Below are 21,518 nucleotides of genomic sequence, written 5' to 3'. Positions count from 1 at the left end.
TATTTATAGACTTAAACAAGTATTAAGATAGTGGTATCTCAAGTTTGATGCAGTTGTCACTGCGAATAGTTTCATGGAGAACAAAGTTGATCAATGTATATATATATATATATATGAAGGTCAATGGAAGAATCTTTATTTTTTGGTATTGTATTTATATCTTGGTTGCTTGTAACAATAAAGATCTGTTATCTCAGACAAAGCAATTGTTATCTAATCATTTTGATATGAAAGATCTTAGTGAGGCTTCATATGTACTTGGAATATAGATCCTTTGAGATAGAACTAAAGGTATTCTTCGCTTGTCTCAAAAAACTTACATTGATTAGATCTTGAAAAGATTCAATGTGTATGCTTGTTCACCTAGAAAGGCACCAATAGTGAAAGGTGACAAATTCTCAAAGGTCCAATGTCCATAAAATGATAAAGAGAGATGAAATGAAAGTGGTTCCTTATATGTCACTAGCGGGTAGCCTTATGTATGCTCAAGTATGCACACACCCTGATATTATTTTTGTTGTTGGCGTGTTGGTTACATACTTGAGTGATCCTGGACATAGCCATTGGAAAGCGGCTAAGAAGGTCATGCAGTATCTTCAGGGTACCATGGATCATATGTTGACTTATCGACGAGCTGACAATCTTGATATAGTTGGGTTTAGTAACGTCGATTATGCAGGATGCGTGGATGATGAGAAATCCACATCAGATTATATTTTCATGATGGCTAAACGAGTTGTTTTATGGAAAAGTGTCAAACAGACACTCACAGCATCCTTAATAATGGAGGCAGGGTATATCGCATGTTATGAGGCTACATGTCAAGCAATATGGATGCAAAACTTTATTTCAGCAATGGGTGTTATAGACTCTATCTCGAGGCTGCTAAAATTTTATTATGATAATCACGCAGCAGTAGCTTTCTCTAAAACTGCTAGAAGTACTTCCCGCTCCAAACACATTGACATAAAATGCTATTTTGTCAAAGAGAAAGTTATCGAGTCTCTTATTTTTATTTACACGCCTACTAATGGTATGTTGGCAGACCCACTAACGAAAGGCTTACCCATTTGTGTGTTTTTAGAACATGTTGCTCGAATGGAATTGTTAAGAACCTAGTTTGTTGAGCTGAGATGGCGTTTTGTTATTATGTATGCTAGTATTTTGTATGGAATGTTTATGACTTGTATTTTTTAACTTGCATAATGATATTGTATAGTCACTTCTTATTGTTATTGTCATATTTATGTATATATGTGTTGTTTGCTGAAGTGACAAGTACAAAAGGAGATGAATGTACATAGTCTCAACTTGTTGTACCTCATGCATGTTTGGTTTGATTGTTAATGATTGTTATTGCATCAAATATCTTCAAGGTCGATTCATACATAATATATGTATCCTGTCGATATGATGTTATGTACAATTTATTTGGTTACCTTATGCGTGACAGACAATATTATAGTAGTTGATTATATTGTCCAAATGGGAGAATATTAGAAGGGTAAATACTATTTTGGACCCTGTGTTTTGCAAAAGTTACTGATTGGACCCTATATTTTGTTAAATGACAAAATTGACCCTGTATTTTCCAAAATGGTAAAAATAGGACCCTGAACTGTTTTTTTGTCAAAATAAAATTTAATAATTATCCGATCTAAAGGTGTTATGACAAAACTGTTTATATTTTCTGTATCTGTTTGTATTTTCAAGTTGGTTATATTAAAAAAATAAGTTGTCAAAAATTAAGCTCAGGTCCTATTTGTACTATTTTGGAAAATACAGAGTCCATTTTGTCATTTAACAAAACAGAGGGTCCAATCGGTAACTTTTACAAAACACAGGATCCAAAATGGTATTTACCCATATTAGAATTATTCATATGTGGACTAATATAATACCATAACCACATCATTAACCATGTGTCTAATATTTGTCAACAACCACAATGGAATGGTTAATAAATATTAATTATTTTAGAGGCACATGAGAACACCCATATAACTATAATTGACCTATTGAGTTATAGTCCACCATTAATTAACCCTTATTAGCCCAATAAAATACATAACCCTTTTAAGGTTAGATGGGTGTTTTGTATATATATATATATATATATATATATATATATAAAAATATATATATATATATATATATATTAAGGATGCATAGATTGGGTTAATGGATAGTTAGAGACTAAGTGGGTTGCTCCACAATTGTCTCTTTTTTTCTCTCTTGCATATTGCACTCAAACCTTATTCAATATGATGGGATAAACAATATGGGAGATATATTTTTCTTAGTTATTAATGCTCTAAATAAATACTTTATCTTTTTGTTGTGTACTCATAAACATTATTTATGATTGTTGTTTGATTATTGAAGTGAATTAATGCTTATATCTGTTAAGTTTTAATAACAAAAAGTTCTAAAAAATTGTACTATAATTGTGATCAATCATTAACTATAGTATTATTTATCTTAACATTCAATCTCCTAAGCCAAATAGAATGAAGAATCATATGAAACATATCATATCTCTTTGGAGGATCATTGACCACAAAATGCTTTTGTACCATCTTCACTCCCTCTAGCAGTCTCAAATATCTTCCCTCTGATATTCCCAACAAGATGTTCTTCAGCTCTGGTATTTCACTCACAGAAACTTGAACAGAGAACGTCTCCCAATCCAAAACATCACTGAAAGGCAACACGTAGCGCTGAGAGATCAGCACAGGGACGCACTCGGCATAGATTGCCTCCACTATTCTTGGACTGGCCACCTCGTGGCCGCTGGGGCATATGCAGTACCTGCTCTTCTTCAACTTCTCCTCGTAAGAAATTCCTTCAGGCAGAGACTCGTACACTTGCAATTCTTCATCTTTGTCTTTCCAATGTTGCAGCAACGCCGGTCTTATTCGGCCATGGCACCCACCTGCGAAGAATCCAAGGAGTTTACGCTCGGAGAGTGGGAGGCCTCCCGTGAGGCCTCTGATTTCTCCTGATTTGAGGTTGATTTCTGGGAATGATGCATCTTTTTTGGGGTTGAAATGCTCGGAGATATTTGCATTGCAAAGTACTCTGATTGCATTGTAATATAGCTCGTGCACATACCAAGTTGCTCTTGGACCCTGTAATGAAAGCCATATTACACTAAAATTAATGTAACACAAATGTAACAAGTGAAAGCTACTAAAGTTTACTTTGTTAAAAGAATTTTTTAGAAATAAAAGCTAAAACTGATTGATAATCCAACCAGTCGTCAAAGTACTCTTGCAACTTCACAAGAATCCCACAAAATGTTTTTAATGCCCAGCCAACTACAATATAGTAAGCAAGAAAGAAAGGCAATCACCCAATCATGGCATGAAAGTATGAAATGGTCAGCTCCAAGGCTTCTATTCCAAAAAGGGTACTTGTGAGAAATGATGTGAACATAATCAGCAACAGTGCGTTCAAGGACAGCTTTGTCACGTATAATGGGATCAAATAGGTATTCCACAATCATGGCCACGCTGAAGGGTAGGAAATACACGTGGGCTTTATCAGCATCCCAAGTTCTGAAATGAGTCTCCTTCTCCATCAAACTAAGGAAAACTCCTTCAGTGGAGTATATGTTCTTGCAAGGCCCATTGTGAAATATTGGGGGCTCTCCTTCTTCATACACAAATATTTTAAACAGTTTCTCCATCAGAAGGTAACTCCTGACATATATTCAAATCAAATATTCAATGTACTAAATCAAATTTTCTTTCCTCGAAATTGAAATACATATTTTTCTTATTGACGATGATTATTCAATCTTGCTATTCAGAACAAGTGACTAATGAAACATTGGTTTTCTCCTAGGACTCCATAAATTTGCATTCTATAATAGGACTATTTTAATTTTTTACTATTCTTTATACCTACATTATAAAAATATAACCAAACACATTTATACATATAAGATGAAAAGATTCAGTACCATTGGAAGGCATAAGGATTCCTGTAAATTTCTCCTACAGGAACATAATCTGAATCTTGAAGAGGATAATTAGTTTGGTTAACAAATTTCTTAGAAATCGCTTCCCTTATTAACGCTCTGGCTGTAGTAAGATCACCTTCAACCATCTCCAACTTTACATCTCTGTCTCTTTTTGTTCTGTTATTTATTTCCAAATTTTGTGATCCCTTAACCTTTCTTTGTTTCTTCACAATACAAATATACAAAATTATTCAGATCCTACATTTAAAAGATATATACAAGATGCATACAATATAAATAATCAAGTAATAAATAAATGAATATCAAACCTGAATAATAAGTAGAGTACCATGTAAGTAGGAGTTGTGATATGAGTCGTCTGTGGCAATGGAGTAGTGGCCGTGTGGATGTTAGACCATGCCATGTTTTTGTAAGATCCCTTTGATACAACAATGGCAGATATCACAAACAAGGAAGCCATACCCAACACAACACCATCTCGATATAAGCTTTTGTTTACATTTTCCATCTCTTATTTTCTTACTTTTCTTGGTTCTCTTAATTTTGTCTCATAAGTCATAAAGATTAGAAGTAGAAGAAACTCACTCATTTGTGGTGTTATCATTGTGCCAAATTAAGATTAGTTCAAGGAATTTATTTCTGTACTATCTCAGCCTAACACCTCAGACTTTTATCTAACCTACTTTAGTATTTAATACATGGTCGGTAAAAGAAATAATCTTAACCTATGTGTAATTACTTGAAGGAACCGTTTATTAAGCAGATCATCTTGTACTTTTGTTAAGAGACCCTTAATTATGAACTCATCAATATCTGATGAGATGGGCCACCACTAATGGAGCTACGATTAAGGGGCTAAATTTTTATTTTTTATTTAATTATTATTCAAGATTTTGTATAGAAAATATATACAAGTTCTTTTTTAAGAAGGGGTTAATATACACTTTTAAAATATTTATTTTTATAATATTTTTTAAAAAGAAAAATTATACAAAATTGTAGAAGAAAGGAAAATAGTTGGAGATCATAACCATTTGAATGAGAGGAAGTTTTATGCCGAGTTAAAGAGTGATCAACATCTCTCCCCAACAAATTTCGCCTGTTGTAAATCACCTCATTAGTGATAATAATTTATTTGGGTTTGAATTAATCAATGCTTATGTAATGACCTGCCTTCAGTTATCAAGTTAAATGAGTTGTACTCGGAGTACACATTATAGTTGTGTGGCTCTACATTATAACAAATGTTTATTTTTAAAGGCTAGGATTTTTACCACCAAGTATCACATGTACTAAATTATGTCTTTAAATTTTTAAAGTCGTTAAAAATGCTCTTTGAACTATTGAGATTATTAAATTTAAAGATTTTTGTCTAATTTTAGTAAAAAAAAAAGTCTAACATGGATGAAAGTTTAGGGAGCATAATTTAGTATATGTGAAAGTTCGAGAGGCATAATTTAGTAGATATCAAAGTATGCAGAGCATGATTTAGTACATAAATAATCACTGAAATAGTGAAATTGAATAAAATTAAAGAAAAGTCCTTAAATCTTACAATCTCAATAGTTGAAGAATTTTTAACAGCTAGAAAAGTTCAGGAGCATGATTTAGTACATATTAAAATTTAGGAGGTAAAAATTCTAATTAGCTTTTTTCAAATAACTCATTTTCCTACTTTCCCCTCATTTTGGTTTTGAAGTGCACCTAAGAATTTTACAATTGTGTAACGGAGATGAATAAAGATGAAAAAAAAATGTAAAGAATGTTTTACAATTGTGATCAGTCTCAGTCATCAAGTATATTATTACTAATCTTAACATTCAACCTTCTAAGCCAAATAGAATGAAGAATCATATGATACATGTCGTATCTCTTAGGAGGATCATTCACCACAAAATGTCTTTGTACCATCTTCACTCCCTTAAGCAATCTCAAATACCTTTCCTCAGAGATTCCCAACAAGATGTTCTTCAGCTCTGGTATTTCACTCACAGACACTTGAACAGAGAACGTCTCCCAATCCAAAACATCGCTGAAAGGCAGCACATAACGCTGAGAGATTAACACAGGGACGCATTCCGCATAGATTGCTTCTACTATTCTCGGACTCGCCACCTCGTGCCCACTGGGGCATATGCAGTACCTGCTTTTCTTCAGCTTTTCCTCGTAAGAAATGCCTTGAGGCAGAGACTCGTACACTTGCAACTCTTCGTCTTTGTCTTTCCAATGCTGCAGCAATGCCGGTCTTATTCGGCCGTGGCGCCTACCAGCAAAAAATCCAAGGATATTGCGCTCTGAGAGTGGGAGGCCACCCGTGAGGCCTCTGATTTCTCCTGTTTTGAGGTTGATTTCAGGGAATGATGCATCTTTTTTCGGGTTGAAATGCTCGGAGGTGTTGGCATTGCAAAGTACTCGAATTGCATTGTAGTATAGCTCTGGAACATACCAAGTTGCTCTTGGCCCCTGCAATGAAGCCACGTTAGTTCTTAAGTAGTGTTCTCTCCTAAGACTTACAAACTGTCGATAATGATTAGTTAACAGAGATTTTCTCATTTATAAATAATAGCTCTCTGTCTCTGCTTCTCATTGAAGCTTTAAACCATTTCATTAGTGTACCTCTAATTTATCACAGCCTTTGATCATTATCTTCTCCTAAATTCTCTGTTTCACAAACTTTTATAATACAATGTCCTCATTAATCATCTTAATAATATAATACAGTGTCCTAATTGACAATATTGCATTTAATATTATGAATTTCATATGATTGGATGTGCAATGTACAACTAGAAAAAAGAAAAATTCCAATTGACCATAATTAATGGCTAAGTTCAAGTGTAACAACCAACTAAGAATGGATTTATCTGAAAGGAATGAAAATATAAAAATAAAAATAGAATTAAATTTAAAATGTATAAAAATCATTATAAAAAATTTAATATCTTATATTAGAATGATATGTTTTTCTATTTCAGAAGAGAATAATAATTCTATCAAAATAGTAAAAAAATCATTCTATTGGAACACTCCAATACTATATAACCAAACAAAAAATAGAACAAAATTTGTTTTTTTTTCATTTCATCAGCTCCAACCAAACGTGACCTTACTTGCAGGTGTAAAGCACTTATCAACATTTTATAGGTGAATTGGCACATTGTTGATTCTAACAAGAAAGCAAGAAAGAACAAACGAGTAAGAGAAAAAAAAAAAAAAAAAAAGGGAAGAAATTACCCAGTCATGGCAGGAAAGCATGAAATGGTCAGCTCCAAGGCTTCTATTCCAAAAAGGGTACTTGTGAGAAATAATGTGAACATAATCGGCAACAGTGCGTTGAAGAACAGCTTTGTCACGTACAATGGGATCAAATAAGTATTCCACAATCATGGCTACGCTGAAGGGTAGGAAATACACGTGGGCTTTATCTGCATCCCAAGTTCTGAAATGAGTCTCCCTCTCCATCAAGCTAAGGAAAATTCCTTCAGTGGAGTATATGCTCTTGCAAGGCCCATTGTGGAATATTGGGGGCTCTCCTTCTTCATACACAAATATCTTAAACAATTTCTCCATCAGTAGGTAACTCCTGCAATATATTCAAATCAATATTAAATGTACAACTACCTCTGTTAATATTCAAATTTTATTTCCTAAAAACTGAATAAATTCATTTTACTAAACAGAGTTTTTTTGGTTTATTAACAACAATAATTAATCCTGCTTTTCAGAAAAAGTTTAAGTGACTAATGAAATATTCATCTTCTGGTAGATTAAACAATCTGCATTTGATACTAGGAAAAGAATAATATAAGGTTAAATGATTCAGTACCAGTGGAAGGCGTGAGGATTCTTGTAAATATCTCCCAGAGGAACATAATCTGAATCTTGAAGAGGTGAATAAGTTTGGTTAACAAATTTTTTTGAAATTGCTTCTCTTATTAATGCTCTGGCTGTAGCAAGATCACCTTCAACCATCTCCAAGTTTTCATCTCTCTCCTTTTTTCTGTTATTTATTTCTAAATTTTGCAATCCCATCCCCTTTCTTTGATTCTACACATCACAAATACAAATCATACAGATCGAACATTGAAAGTTTTATACAAAGTCAAGACTACCAATATATATAATCAAGAAATAAATAAATAAATTAATATCAAACCTGAATAATAAGTAGAGTACCATGTAAGTAGGAGTTGTAATATGAGTCTGTGGCAATGGAGTAGTAGTTGTGGAGATATTAAACCATGACATGTTTTTGTAAGACCCTTTTGATACAATAATGGCAGATATCACAAACAAGGAAGCCATACCCAATACAACACCATCTCGACATAAGCTTTTGTTCAACTTAGCCATCTCTTATTTTCTGTTCTTGATTCTCTTAATAGTCCGACTCTCATAAAGATTAGACTTAGAAAAGCTCATTCATTTCTGGTGTGATATTATTGTGTCCAGTCCAGTTAAAGTTAGTTCAAGGATTTTATATCAGTAACAGCTCAAACTTTTCACTAACCTACTTAATATTTAATGCAACATAAATGTTTAATGTCTTTAATATTAATTATAGAGTAATGCTCTCATTTCTCTTTTATCTTAGTACTTGAACCGTTAATTAAGAGAAAATCGTGTGCATTTGTCAGAGTCCCTTAATTATGAACTCGTCAATAATTGATAAGATGGGCCAGTGGCTAGTTTCAAATAAGTGAGAAAAAAACAAAAGAATAAGAAGCAAAAATTAATTCGACAGATTTGATTTTTTCAACGAATTTGACTACTGTGTAGGAAATGGCTCAAATTGCACTAACAATCTCCGTCAGACACAGAAAGAAGCAATATAATATTTCTTAATTAATGAAACAGTGAAAGAGAGCTGCAAAAGTTTTTTATGCCGTGTTAATTAAAAGAAATGATCTTATAGTTAAAGAAAGGGGTAAGTTGAAAAATACCCTTTTTATTAATCAATTAATCAAATTTACCTTTAATTTTATATTTATTTAAAAAATACCTCTTTTTATATGTATTGTACCCAAAATACCCTGACATAAGAGAGTCACATGGAGAGTATCTTGAAGTGACAGGGGCAAAATTGGTACAATATTTAAAAAAAGAGGTAAAATGATAGACTATGAAAAAGAGGGTAAAAATAAAAGAGGACAATATAAAAAGGGTATAGAGTGTAATTTATTCTTAAAGAAATTTAATAAAATAAATCAACATTACATGTGTAATAGATTCTCCCTTAAAAAGTGTGGAAAAATATATGAAAGTGTAAATATAAGTAGTGAAAATTTAAAATATAGCTCATTTAAGAGCATTTTTGTAAATAAGTGGTGAAAAGTTAAAATATAACTCATTTAACAAAAAGTGTACTCTAATGGTGTGCCAAAAAATGATATAAATTTGGCACATAGCAAATTTTGTGTCAAATTTGACACAACATTTACTATAGTGTAAAATTTACACTACAATAAATGCACTAGTTTTTATTTATATTTATGTTATTTCTATTATTTTATTAGTATATTTAACTATCACATTAAATTATGAAATATTTATATTATTTTTTATTGTCTTACATATTAAAATAATAATAAAATTGATTATAAAGTTATTAGATTTTATTTTTTTTAAATAAAACATTAATTAGATAATAAATTTTACATTAAATTTCGCAATTGTGCATTGGAGCACAAAATTAAAATTTGGTATAAATTTACCACAAAATTACTTTTTGTGCCAAATATAGTACAATTTTTACATCTTCCATTGGAGATGGTCTAATAAAAAGTGTGCTCCAATAATGTGCCAAAAAGTTATATAAATTTGGCACATAGCAAATTTTGTGCCAAATTTGGCACAACATTTGCTATGATGTAAAATTTACACCACAATAAATACACTACTTTTTCATTTACATTTATATCATTTCTATTATTTTATTAGTATAAATTATCACATTAAATTATGAAACATTTATATTATTTTTTTATTGTCTTACATATTAAAATAATAATCAAATTGATTATAAAGTTATTAGATTTTTTTTTTTTGATAAAACATTAATTAGATATTAAATTTTACATCAAAATTTTACAATTGTGCATTGGACCATTGGAGATGGTCTAAATGTATAATTAAAACTTAATCAACAAATAATTAACAATGACAATATTAACTATTCACAAATAATAATTGGAGATAAAAACAAAGATGAATAGGGCAATCACAACCAGAAACGATAAAGCAATACAACAATAAAATCAACACCAATATATATATTGGTTCAAGTCCTATATATCGATGTGATTTATGGCTCTACTCTATTTCTGGAGCACCACTGAAATCTTCTTTATTGATTGAGCGAGAACAAGGTACAATACTGTCGAGATCGATTCTCTGTTAGATTCTCTCAAAGTGTTTATCCCTCATACACTCTTACCCAAGAATCTTTTTCATCTACAGATGATTCTTCATGCAAATCTCAAACCTAATCTCGTTCTTCTCTCTCTCTCTCTCTCTCTCTCTCTCTCTCTCTCTCTCTCTCTCTCTCTCTCTCTCTCTCTCTCTCTCTCTCTCTCTCTCTCTCTCTCTCTCTCTCTCTCTCTCTCTCTCTCTCTCTCTCTCTCTCTCTCTCTCCAACCTTGAAGTCCCCTCTTTAAACATGCTCTTCAAAATGATAAGTGTTGGTATTTATAGAACTGGGATATGGATCCCAAAGTCGATGGCTGCAAATGCTAAATTGCTAAGTTAGTTACGATATAACAAACTTAACAAACTCCTCGTAACATAATCTCCACGTCAGCTCAAGTTAAACTTCTTTTGTATGAGACGTATGCTTCTTGGAAGAAAGACCAGCGTATGCTGAAAGGACTTCCTGGATAGGGAAAGCGACACTAGAGTCGACTATCCATAACTCCCTTCTAAGAGGGAACAACTAGCCTTTTGGAACTCCTTTCCAAGAGGGAATAGCTAGCCATATGAAACTCTTTTCTGTAGGAAGACTAGCTTTCCTTGGAGACTCCTTCCGGTTGAATAAGTTAGACTTTCGAGAATTCCCTTCCGAATGACATCTAACTTTGACGAACAACTTCTGGAGTGGACAAGCTAGACTTTTGAAACTCTTTTTCGGACGACATCTAACTTTCCACGAGACTTCTTTCGAAGATTTTTTTTCATCTGGAGGAAATATACCACAAAAAAAAAATAATAATATTTTGTAAAAACAGTCTTTATTAAAAAATTTATTAACAAATAATTTTATCGCAGAAACAACCATAAATTATACTGTGCGACCACAAATGATCACTATAAACGTAAAACGACCATAGATTTACATTGTGGGACTTTCATGGTCACACAAAGTAAATTAAGTGAGGTTATTTTGTATATTTTTGTATTTCACATGGTTAATTTGGTAAATTTCAAAGGAAATGAAAATCTTTGATACAATTAGGGCGCCTTTGGTAACACATTTTTAATCACTTTTTTTTTTAAAAGTAGAAATGTGAAAATATTTTCTAAAAATATGTTCTATAAAATTGTTTCCATTTTTTCAATTTTTTAATTGAGAATCAAAATTTTAAAAATTTTGGAAACAAAAAAAAAAATCACTTTCAAAATTTTTTAAATATTTTTTTAATCAATATTTTAGACTCCAACCCTAACTTTGACCTTGACAATCAAACTCGTACCCAAACCTCGGAGCCCAACCCAGGCCCGGCCACAGTCCGAACCCCGAGCACTGGACCCGAACCCGGATCCGAACCACTAAAGCACGAACCCCAATCCCGGCCCGGACCCCGGCGAACCTCGACCTCAGCCCGGACTCGAACCTTGAGCCAAACCCGAACCCTAAGCCAAACCCAAACCCGAACCTAGACCCCAACCTCGACCCTGGACCCCGGACCCAGAACCCAGACCCCGAACCCCAGCCCCAGACCTAGAACTCGGACCTTGGGCCTTGATCGAGACCCGGACCCCGGCCCCAGCCCTGGACCTGGACCCAGCCCCCACCTTTGCCCCTGCCCCAGACCCTGGCCCTTGCCCCAGACTGCAGACCCCAGACACAGACTTGGATCCTGACCCTAGACCTCGAACCCAGACCCCAGGCCCAAACACGGACCCCAGGCCCAGACCCTACCCCAGACCCGGACCTGGCCCTAGAACCGACTTAAATAACATCAAAAAAAGAAAATAAAAATAAAATTTACAAAAAAAACTTTTGTTTTCTATTTTTAAAATTAAAAAATAAAAATAATTATAAAACGCATTTTTAGTTTTCAAAATAAAATTTTAAAAACAAAATTTAATTTTGTGATTAAAAAATTTTAAAATAAAATTGTTACCAAAAACTTCCTCAACATTCATTATCTTATATTTAGTTATCCTCTTCTACTACGAAATCGACAACATTTCTTATTTTTTCGGAAAATAAATAAATAGATGATCAAAGACTCAGCTGTTTTAGTGGTGCTTAGCAGATATTTTTTTTCCTTGAGGAGTACTACCGTCAACCTCTTAGTCAACTTCTACGCTCGAAAAACATATGTTAGAATATTTTTTAAAAATTTTTTTTCACGGAGGTGCTCGTTATGCTTACAACATCATCCCTATAAATTTTTGAAAATTTTTTAATAGTTTACCGTGCCAAAAATACGTTTGAAATTTTTTGAACGTGCGTGAAATTGAAATATCAGGAACTTTGTTTTTCGGTACTGTAAACTATTCAGATTTTTTCAAAAATTTACAGGGATGATACTGTAACTATAACGAATACCGCTATAAAAAAAATTTGAAAAAAAAAATATTTCTGCATGTGATTTCGGACGTGGAGATTGACTAAGAGGTTGTAATAGAATATTGTAATTAGCACTCCTCTTTTTCACGTGTACTTCATTAATGCATGTTATTAGTTTCAAAATAAATTAATTAATAAATAATGCATGTTATTATGTGTAATTTTTGTCACAAAGTGTGGGATATTTTATGCTGTCTTTACGAAATTCCATATAAATTGTTGACCAGAAATATTTTGTTGTACAGCAGCGTTTTCTTAAATCAGAATCAGACCAAAAAGAAAAAAATTGAAATGTCAAATTTCAGTTGATATAAATTACACCAAGTATAATCATCAGTAAATGATAAACAGTTAGTTTAGCTAATGAGTGTCTAACACTATTAACTATTTTAAGACAAATTAAAAGAGATACTAAGTAACAGTACTTGCTTCTCCATCGTTCTGATCCTCCAACAAACTATCACGGTAAATATCTCTCTCTGTTTTTCTTTTTTTCTTTTTCGTAGACTGAATTCATTCCATTTTATATAGTTGTATTTCAATATTATGTGAATTGTGATAGTATTTTAGTTGGTGTATATACTATTTGATATAATGTCTGTGTGATTCGTGAAAGAATTGGTTATATTAAGGGTCAGTGATCACGATTCTGAAGCAACTTTTTTGTAGTTTAATACCTCTTGATCATATTCATTGTTCAAGTTACCTTAAGAGTTTTCTATTTTAATTTTCTTTGTCTATCGTTTGTTGCTGTAAATGAGTTCAATGTTTTTCTTTCTTTTTTTGTTTCACAACTCTTTTTTATTCTTTCTTTTTTCAATGTTTTTCTTTTTTTGTTATAGGTTTGTTTTATATTGATTTTATTTTATTTTGCGCCATTATTTATGGCTTTGGCGCCTTACAAGGCTTTAGCACCTATTATATGGTTGGGCCCCTAATTATTTAGGGTAGTTTGTTTAAATTTTTACGTTTTTCGGTATTTAATGTATAAGAAAATTTTGACACAATAATATTTTAAAGTTAATAAGTTATGCACTATACAGATTTATTAGTCGGAATAAAAGGATTATTTTGGTTAAGGTATGATTTAAAGAATATTTTAAATTGAAATAAGGTTTAAGAGAGTTTACTTTAAACGCTAATTCCTATTAGCTATGTTTTGGTTTATATTTTTTTAGGAATTTTCAACATAAAAGGAAAGTGTTTGGAATTTTAGTATTCAGATTTTAATATTATAATTAATTAAGTAAATTGAAGAATAAGAATCTTGAGGATCTTGTAATAAAGGGAGGTGGAAACACTAATGGTCTAATGAGAATATATTGGTTCAGATATATTTGGAAAGTCAAATTATTATGAAAATTTAGTTTGTTCTCAATATTATGGGAATGTATCAAAATTATTATATTATTTGTATTTTTAAAGAATTTCTGGATGAGTGGTATTAGTTTTTTATGGAAGAAATAGAAATACAAATTTGATGGATGAGTTGCGTCATGGTTTATGGCTTTGGTGCCTTTTAAGGTTTTCGTGCATGATTTATGGCTGCCCCTAATTATTTAGGTTAATTGGTTAAAATTACAAGATATCATGAATTGTAAAAATATTATAAAATTTAATAGCTAACAATTATGGTATATAATTATGAGATTACTGCCTTATTAGTTTATTATAGATAACATAATATTAATTTTGGGTATATAAATTATAAATATGAGTTTATTATAGATAACATAATATTATAGATAACATAATATTAATTTTGGTATATAAATTATAAATGTGAGATTTTGTAATAAATTGGAGGTAGGGACATTAATTGTGAATTGAGAATACTTTGTTTTATTTTATTTTTTATTTTTGGAAAGATATTGAAATAAATGGGAAGTAAATGCTAATGAAATATTGAGATTATTGCCTTATTAGTTGTATAGGAAGATACTAATATGAATAGTTTTTATAATAATTTGAATGGTATAATAATTAGGAGGTTATCTATTTAAATAATAAAAAGGAAATATTATGTCATAATAACGAATTGGATTAATTAATATTAATTTAATATTATTAATTAAATGTATGATGAGGTGGTATTAGGAAAATGGTACTTTTGAATGTGAAAAGTACAATCTTAAGTTTTAAGGATATTAATACAATTTTGGTTTAATTTAGGTTGAATAAAGATTATAGATACCATGTTTTACACTATAAATAAAATAATAAATAATTTGACTTATTAAGGATTTTGACATGTTTTAGTCTATAAATAAGTAATATTTTTAAGAGATAAAATCAAATAATTAGTACATAATATTTTGAATATTTAAGGAATAATGGGTATTAAAAGGAAAATTTATTTATGTTTGATTTTAAAAGGGTAAAAGTAAGGAATAGAGATCCTTTGAAGGTTATGAAGAATGTTATAATTTAATTGTTACTAGCCAAAGGGTAATCCCTTTGGCTAGTTCTAGTATTTTATAGGGAGATCTAGTTGTCTAGTCTTGGTGGTTGGTTGATTCTCTTCAGTTTGAATAGTTTTCTAATTAAAGATTTATGTTGTTTTTTGATATTTTTTTTTCAGGTGGAACTTCAGTAGTTTATTGAGTTAGGAGTGTTGTTTGAAAATGTTATAGCTTTATTGTCTAAATTTTCGGGGGCAGTTTTGTCCCATGGGGCTCGCTCTAAGATTTTAGCGGCTCATGGTTGGCAAAGCATGCTCTGCGGTTAGACGATGAGTTATCCTGGTTCGAGGAGGTTCCAGCGCCGGTGGCGGACGTGGGCGTCGTAAATTCATGAGTGATTTTAATCACTTTGTCAAAAAAAAAAAAAATTACACTTTTCTTTTTCTCTTTTTTTTTTTTTTTTTTTGGCTAAGGGATTTTGCTACCCCATTAATATGTATATAATGAGTTTTTCTTTTCTCAAGGTTTGAATGCAAAACTTATTTTAAAAATTACTCATATTACCAGTTTGTAGCGCCCGGTAACTTGGTTTGTTTTTTCAAGACACATTAATTGAGAAACTAAAAGTCACTTGATATGTTGCTAAATTGTTAAGTTATAACACTAAACAAGACTGACATTTTATTTATTATTAATTTATATTGAAAGGAATATGACATTGGAAGCTGCCATGAATATTTATGAAGAAGCAATTGCTCACTTCCCAACACTTATATTCTCCTCCTCCTTCCTGGATCACATCTAAGTTAGTGCATCTTTTTACTATCAGATCAAGGAACCGACGCCTCACTTTTCAATTCAGAATTAGATTTATTATTTATTTGATGTTGGTTTCAGTGATTATCGTACTTTATTATTTTTTTTTTTCTTGAAGGCTTCATCCTACTATCTCTAAGGACATCTCTAATGGAGAAACAAATTTGGTATTAAATTAACACTAAAAAACTACTATTTTAACTCTAAATTTTTTTTCAATTCCAACCACAACACTAAAAATTACACCAAATATTATATTCTTTATTATTCTATTATTTTATTAATATAATAAGAATATTTTAATACTAAATATTTGTTGTATTTGTGATAATTTAATTATTGGTGATAGTCCAAACTGCAAAAACTGCACCGCATCGCACCATTTTTTATGGTGCGGTTTCCGCGGTTTTTTAGTTTTGCGGTGCGGGTGCGGTTTGGGAAATTAGAAAAACTGCATGTGCAAATTGGTTTAAAAAAAATGGTCAAAAATCGCACTACCCGTACCGCGAACACCCCTAATATTTTTTTAGCACACTTAAAAATATAAAAATACAAACAAATACATTTATAAAAGTTTTGATTAATATTTATTTATAATTATTTAATTTTTTAAGTATTATATAATTATTAAAAAGTAAAAAAAAAAAATTAGTGTCGTCTACAGTGTCCACCTAAATATAGTGGGACAGTGTAGACAAACCTAATATTGATGTTACTTTTACCGTGCGATTGGAGTATTTTTTTTTTGTGTGAAATCATTCTATTATTAGGTTTTTAAAGGCCCATTGGAGTTGGCCTAATGTTATAAAATTTGAGATGAATTTGGTTAAAAAATAAAGCAGAGTTATATTTTAAGGTAAATACTATTTTGGACTTTGTGTTTTGCAAAATGTATTAATTGGATCCTCTATTTTGTTAAATAATAAAATGAATCATGTATTTTTTTCAAAATAGTACAAATAAGACCCTAAACTAATTTTTTGTCAAAATAAAATTTAATTTATGTTTCTGTGTTTTAGGAATTGAAACTAGTTTTGTTTCTAATTTATGTTTTTGTGTTTTAGGAATTGATTTTCTCTTTGTTTTTTTTTTTTAATCATAATCGATTTAAGTTATTGTGTGTTACTCATTATGCTATATAAACAGTTCTATTTTAGTTATAATTAGTTTGAGTTATTTTGTGTTATTTATTTTTATTCATTATAACACCTTTATAAAACCGGTTATATTTTAATTATAATTGTTTTGAGTTATTTTATGTTATTTGTTTTTATTCATTATGTTACAGAACCGGTTATATATCAATTATAACCGGTTTGAGTTATTTTTTTATTCATTATGTCATAGAACCGGTTCCAATTTTTAGTTATCTCCGAGACATCTACTTCTGGTAACTTTTCCGGCGACAATCACTTTTTTGGTGATTTTCCGATAATACTAACGTTTCCGACGACATTTTCGGCACCAACAACTTTTCTGGCAAAACTTATTATTACAAGTTTTATTAAATTTTTTTATTATTTTTTCTCATATTTTAAACTTTAATTATTTTTTAATTTCATATTCTTTTATATTATTTATTTATGTCATATAAAAATAAACTCTCTTATATTTTCCCATATATATATATATGAAAAGGACCCCGATGAAGTCACGCATGCGTGACTGATCCTGCATTCATTCGCTATTAAATTGGCTCACTAATTGATTTATTATCCTAAGGCTGCTAACAACGATAATTAAATAATACTTATTTATTTTTTTTTAAGAAAATAAATTCTTTGGCTATTCAGCCAAATATATCGTTTTTGTGCCCAATTTAATAGTCATTCTTCTTTAAGATAAAATAAGTTATTTTTTCATAAAAAAAAATATAAAAAATAAGAAAGAAAGTGAGGAGTAAGTTGAAAGAGGTATTTTTTTAGTATTTTCAATTATTAGTTTATTTGTACTTAATTTTCCAAGCTTAAATTTTAGTGGTAAAATAAAACCTTTCAAACGACTGAATTGTTAGTAAATTTAAGGTGTCATCTATTTTTTACTGTTAACTGCCAACATAGACTACTTATGTGTACGCTCTTGTACACGTAACACATTTATATTAGTACACCTAATATCATTATTTAAAAATTATAAAAAAAAATATTTCAAAATTTATATATTTTTTAATATTTTATTTTTTATTTTTATAATTTTATTTAATTTTAAAATAAATTTTGAAATAAAAATATGAAGTGTACCAATATAAACATACCGCGTGTACAAAAGTGTACACATAAACAACCATGGTGGCAGTTAACTGTGAATTTTTCCGTCTCTCTTTTCTCCTAGAATTCTTACTACTTAAGTTTCTATTTATAGAGTGATAAAATGACTAATGTGCAAATACGCTTACGACAAATTGCATAAGAGAAATTCGCACCCAAAATATTCTAAGATTAATGTGAATAATTATAAAGTATTTCAAATCTAATCAACGGTCCGATCGCCACCCGAGATGTTTTAAGACCCATTATTACACTAATCAGTAGTACTCTTGTTGACTTTTCTAGTTAAAAGGCTTAGATTTGTATCGATCACAATTCATATCACCCAGATGTTGTAGTCTGTGCTTACATTAACTATCTACAGGGTATTTCAACCCTGATCAACGATCTGATCACAATCTGAAATTTTCTAAGATCAATAATTACACTAATCAACATTGTGTTGGAAAAATTCTCATTACAAGAGAGAATAGAAGGATTACAATCAAAATAATCAAAATACAAATAAAAGTATTTCATCAAGATTACAAGAAAGCTAGAGAAGAAGAAGAAGGATAACACACAAAAAGCTTGACCAAGGCTCAAGGACCTTTGTCCTAAAAGTCATTTCCTCCCTCATATGGACACTTAGGGAAACTCTAGAAATGCTCTTAAGGATTTATCAAGCCTCATATGCTTAGCCTAGTGTCTAAGGATGAGCATATCCTCACAAGGTTCTAACCACAACAAATGGTTTCAACCACTTCTTTTGCAAGTGAACAATATGGCCTTTATTTATAGAGTTTTCACTCTCATATGAACATGAATGATCACCATAAAGCCCTTGGATGTTACCAATCATAAATTGGGCATTTATGTTATTAATTGGGTGATTTGGAGGAGTTTTGGGCTGTTACAAAGGCTCTCAAACTTTCAAAAACGTGGGCAATAATATGCTGAAAAAAACAGTAACTAGTTACTAGTTACCATTTTTTCAGCTTTGGCCAATTCTTTTCCAAAGTGTTCCAAATCATTCCCACTTGATTTTGAACCATTTATACACCTTATAAATGAATAAATCAAGTCTCCAACAACTATATTTTTAATAGCTATCATTCATTCACATTCATAAATAATTAGTAACATCTTTTACTAATTTAAGAGTGAAAAAGAGATGAGAGTTACATATTCAAGTGATCATCAATTTAAAGGATTTGCAACTCCTATTTTGTGATCATTCTACATACATTTTGTAACTCCATAATGTATGTTACAATTTGACAAAATTAATACTTTGTCACACTTAATTATTTACAACTTAATTATTTAATCTAAATATTATATTATATAAAATAATATAACATTCCCCCACTAGATTAAATAATATCTCATTTGTAGCAAATAATTTTGTAACACAACATTTTATTTAATCAATCAAACATTATATTATGGAGTAATATAATATTCCCCCACTTGATTAAATAACTTCACTCTAATAGAAACCATTGCATTTGTGCATAGTGTAAAATGTCTTTCGACTTGAATTTTACCTTAGTGTAATTACCACAAAGTTTATCGAAATTTTGGTTGCCGTAGCATTGAACCACTATTTCTTGATAACAAACCGATGATAACACACACACATTTGCTATGTTCACTCAAGAACCTTATGGATTGCTTTTGCACCGTTAATGGCCATGTGCACAAATCCAATTCATGGACTTTCTAGAGAATAACTCCCAATTCTCATAAGAGGCGGCACCACCCCTAGTCCATATAGGTGGAGTTTTAGTGTCTCACAACACTTTAGACACTTTCTTAAGCTTAAGTGAGTTTTCTCAAGCTTAAGCTCCATTAAAAAACCTTTCAGTTTTAACCATCAATTTTCACCACATGTACTCATCCATAGATGGGACAATTGAGTACCACATTCACTCTATTGACTAGTTATTACCTATTGAACTTAAGACTAGATTTTTACTAGTGTTAAGATAGGTTACCATCAATGAGCAAAACGCTAAGGGAGTTTAGGTCCCATCCCTCGAAATTCATGCTTTAATCTTGTATGAAGATTAAGCGATTTGTTAACCTCACACTTTTGATTCCAAACGAATCATGCTAGCCAAAATATATAGTGTTCACTTTGTGACCACTTTTCTCCTTAAGTACTTAAGCTTTGAAAATTCAATCATAAAAGATTAATTTTCACACAACTCAAATTCTCAATAATTTTGATATCAAGCATATCAAAATTAAACATTAATTTAGACACCAAACATGTCTAAATTACACACTTAACTTTATACATCAAACATGTCAAAGTTATACTATATTTAAGACATCAAGCATATATCTCAAATATATACATTTTTAGTTTTAGACACTCAATATGTCTAAACTTCTCATATTGGAGTATGCACCCCCACTATCTTAAATTTAATTTCCTTCTTGAAATTATTACCACCAAATTTTGACACTAAATATGTCAAAATTTCACATATGCACATAGCAAAATATTAATTTAGAATATTAAATTCAAAACCACATATATATAATCAATAATTTCTCAATAAATTTGATTAAACTCAAATCTCACCCCCACATTTAACCATAAAGTTAAAACAAACATATCACTTTAAAATAAATCTCTTTATTTTATTTTGTTCTCTACACATTATCTTTCAAAATAATGTGCACTCAAAATTATCATGAACCTTTCGATATCACATGATAATCTCTCCAAATACCACTTACAAATTAATAGAATATTTTATCCATTATTTGTCCTTTATTAACAAAATTATACTTAAAATTTGTTAATAGATAACACAAAATTCACATAATGATAAAATTGCTTCTTCAATTTTATGGTTATCTCCTCATTGAGATTAGTCCAAAGTTAACAAAATTACTTCTCATCAATTTTGTTTCACCACTTTACTTTTTAAGATTCAAAATTGCTTCTTCAATTTTATAATCTTTTATCTCATTATTTGAATCCACAATGATCCACTTTCTTTGAGTCTAAAATTGTCCTTCCAATTGTATGAGCTCATTTCACAATATAGATCCACTTTGATCACTATGCTCTTGCTATGAAATGAACAAACACAAAAAAGTGTAACTCACATAGTTCACTTTTTCTTATCTCATAAAATGAGATGATTATCACCAAAATGGAACTTCATTTCCAAGTAACTATCTTTAATCATAATATAGTTTCACAATAATAATGATAGAATGAACACATTTTTCTTATCATCATCTCCATT

At 30.6% G+C, this 21,518-nt stretch overlaps 3 protein-coding genes across 4 annotated transcripts; 1 reads left to right on the top strand and 2 right to left on the bottom strand.

The window, feature by feature from the left end:
- Positions 1-420: 420 nt before the first annotated feature.
- Positions 421-1,119, top strand: LOC133030563 (secreted RxLR effector protein 161-like). Its single transcript, XM_061103351.1, has one exon. The coding sequence runs from the start codon at positions 421-423 to the stop codon at positions 1,117-1,119; it is 699 nt and encodes a 232-aa protein (XP_060959334.1).
- A 1,236-nt stretch (positions 1,120-2,355) lies between these two features.
- On the bottom strand, positions 2,356-4,734 carry LOC133030271 (probable glycosyltransferase At3g07620). 2 transcript variants are annotated; one of them, XM_061102833.1, is made up of 4 exons: positions 4,317-4,734; positions 3,968-4,191; positions 3,356-3,704; positions 2,356-3,131 (listed from the first exon to the last, which is right to left on the bottom strand). In XM_061102833.1, exons 1-4 carry the CDS (start codon positions 4,494-4,496, stop codon positions 2,454-2,456), a joined length of 1,431 nt encoding a protein of 476 aa, XP_060958816.1. In that variant the 5' UTR covers positions 4,497-4,734; the 3' UTR covers positions 2,356-2,453. The 2 variants fall into 2 exon arrangements, with proteins under 2 accessions (XP_060958816.1, XP_060958817.1); XM_061102834.1 differs by having other exon boundaries at positions 4,297-4,452.
- An 877-nt stretch (positions 4,735-5,611) lies between these two features.
- Positions 5,612-8,508, bottom strand: LOC133030272 (probable glycosyltransferase At3g07620). Its single transcript, XM_061102835.1, has 4 exons — positions 8,165-8,508; positions 7,815-8,035; positions 7,223-7,571; positions 5,612-6,451 (listed from the first exon to the last, which is right to left on the bottom strand). Exons 1-4 carry the CDS (start codon positions 8,339-8,341, stop codon positions 5,774-5,776), a joined length of 1,425 nt encoding a protein of 474 aa, XP_060958818.1. The 5' UTR covers positions 8,342-8,508; the 3' UTR covers positions 5,612-5,773.
- Between the last annotated feature and the right edge of the window lie 13,010 nt (positions 8,509-21,518).

This window comes from Cannabis sativa, chromosome 8 (assembly GCF_029168945.1).
Source record: "Cannabis sativa cultivar Pink pepper isolate KNU-18-1 chromosome 8, ASM2916894v1, whole genome shotgun sequence".
NCBI classification, from domain to species: domain Eukaryota; kingdom Viridiplantae; phylum Streptophyta; class Magnoliopsida; order Rosales; family Cannabaceae; genus Cannabis; species Cannabis sativa.
Note: the sequence above shows the minus strand (reverse complement) of the source record. Positions and strands in the feature narration are given on the sequence as shown.

Excerpts from the sequence above, each read along its gene's own strand:
- LOC133030563 (XM_061103351.1), top strand. The coding sequence starts at position 421 with ATGATAAAGAGAGATGAAATGAAAGTGGTTCCTTATATGTCACTAGCG.
- LOC133030271 (XM_061102833.1), bottom strand. The coding sequence starts at position 4,496 with ATGGAAAATGTAAACAAAAGCTTATATCGAGATGGTGTTGTGTTGGGT. Across the intron at positions 4,192-4,316 it reads TCACAACTCCTACTTACATG|AAACAAAGAAAGGTTAAGGG; the intron begins GTACTCTACTTA and ends TGTATTGTGAAG. Across the intron at positions 3,132-3,355 it reads TACTTTCATGCCATGATTGG|GGTCCAAGAGCAACTTGGTA; the intron begins GTGATTGCCTTT and ends CTTTCATTACAG.
- LOC133030272 (XM_061102835.1), bottom strand. The coding sequence starts at position 8,341 with ATGGCTAAGTTGAACAAAAGCTTATGTCGAGATGGTGTTGTATTGGGT. Across the intron at positions 8,036-8,164 it reads TTACAACTCCTACTTACATG|AATCAAAGAAAGGGGATGGG; the intron begins GTACTCTACTTA and ends TGTGATGTGTAG. Across the intron at positions 7,572-7,814 it reads AATCCTCACGCCTTCCACTG|GAGTTACCTACTGATGGAGA; the intron begins GTACTGAATCAT and ends AATATATTGCAG.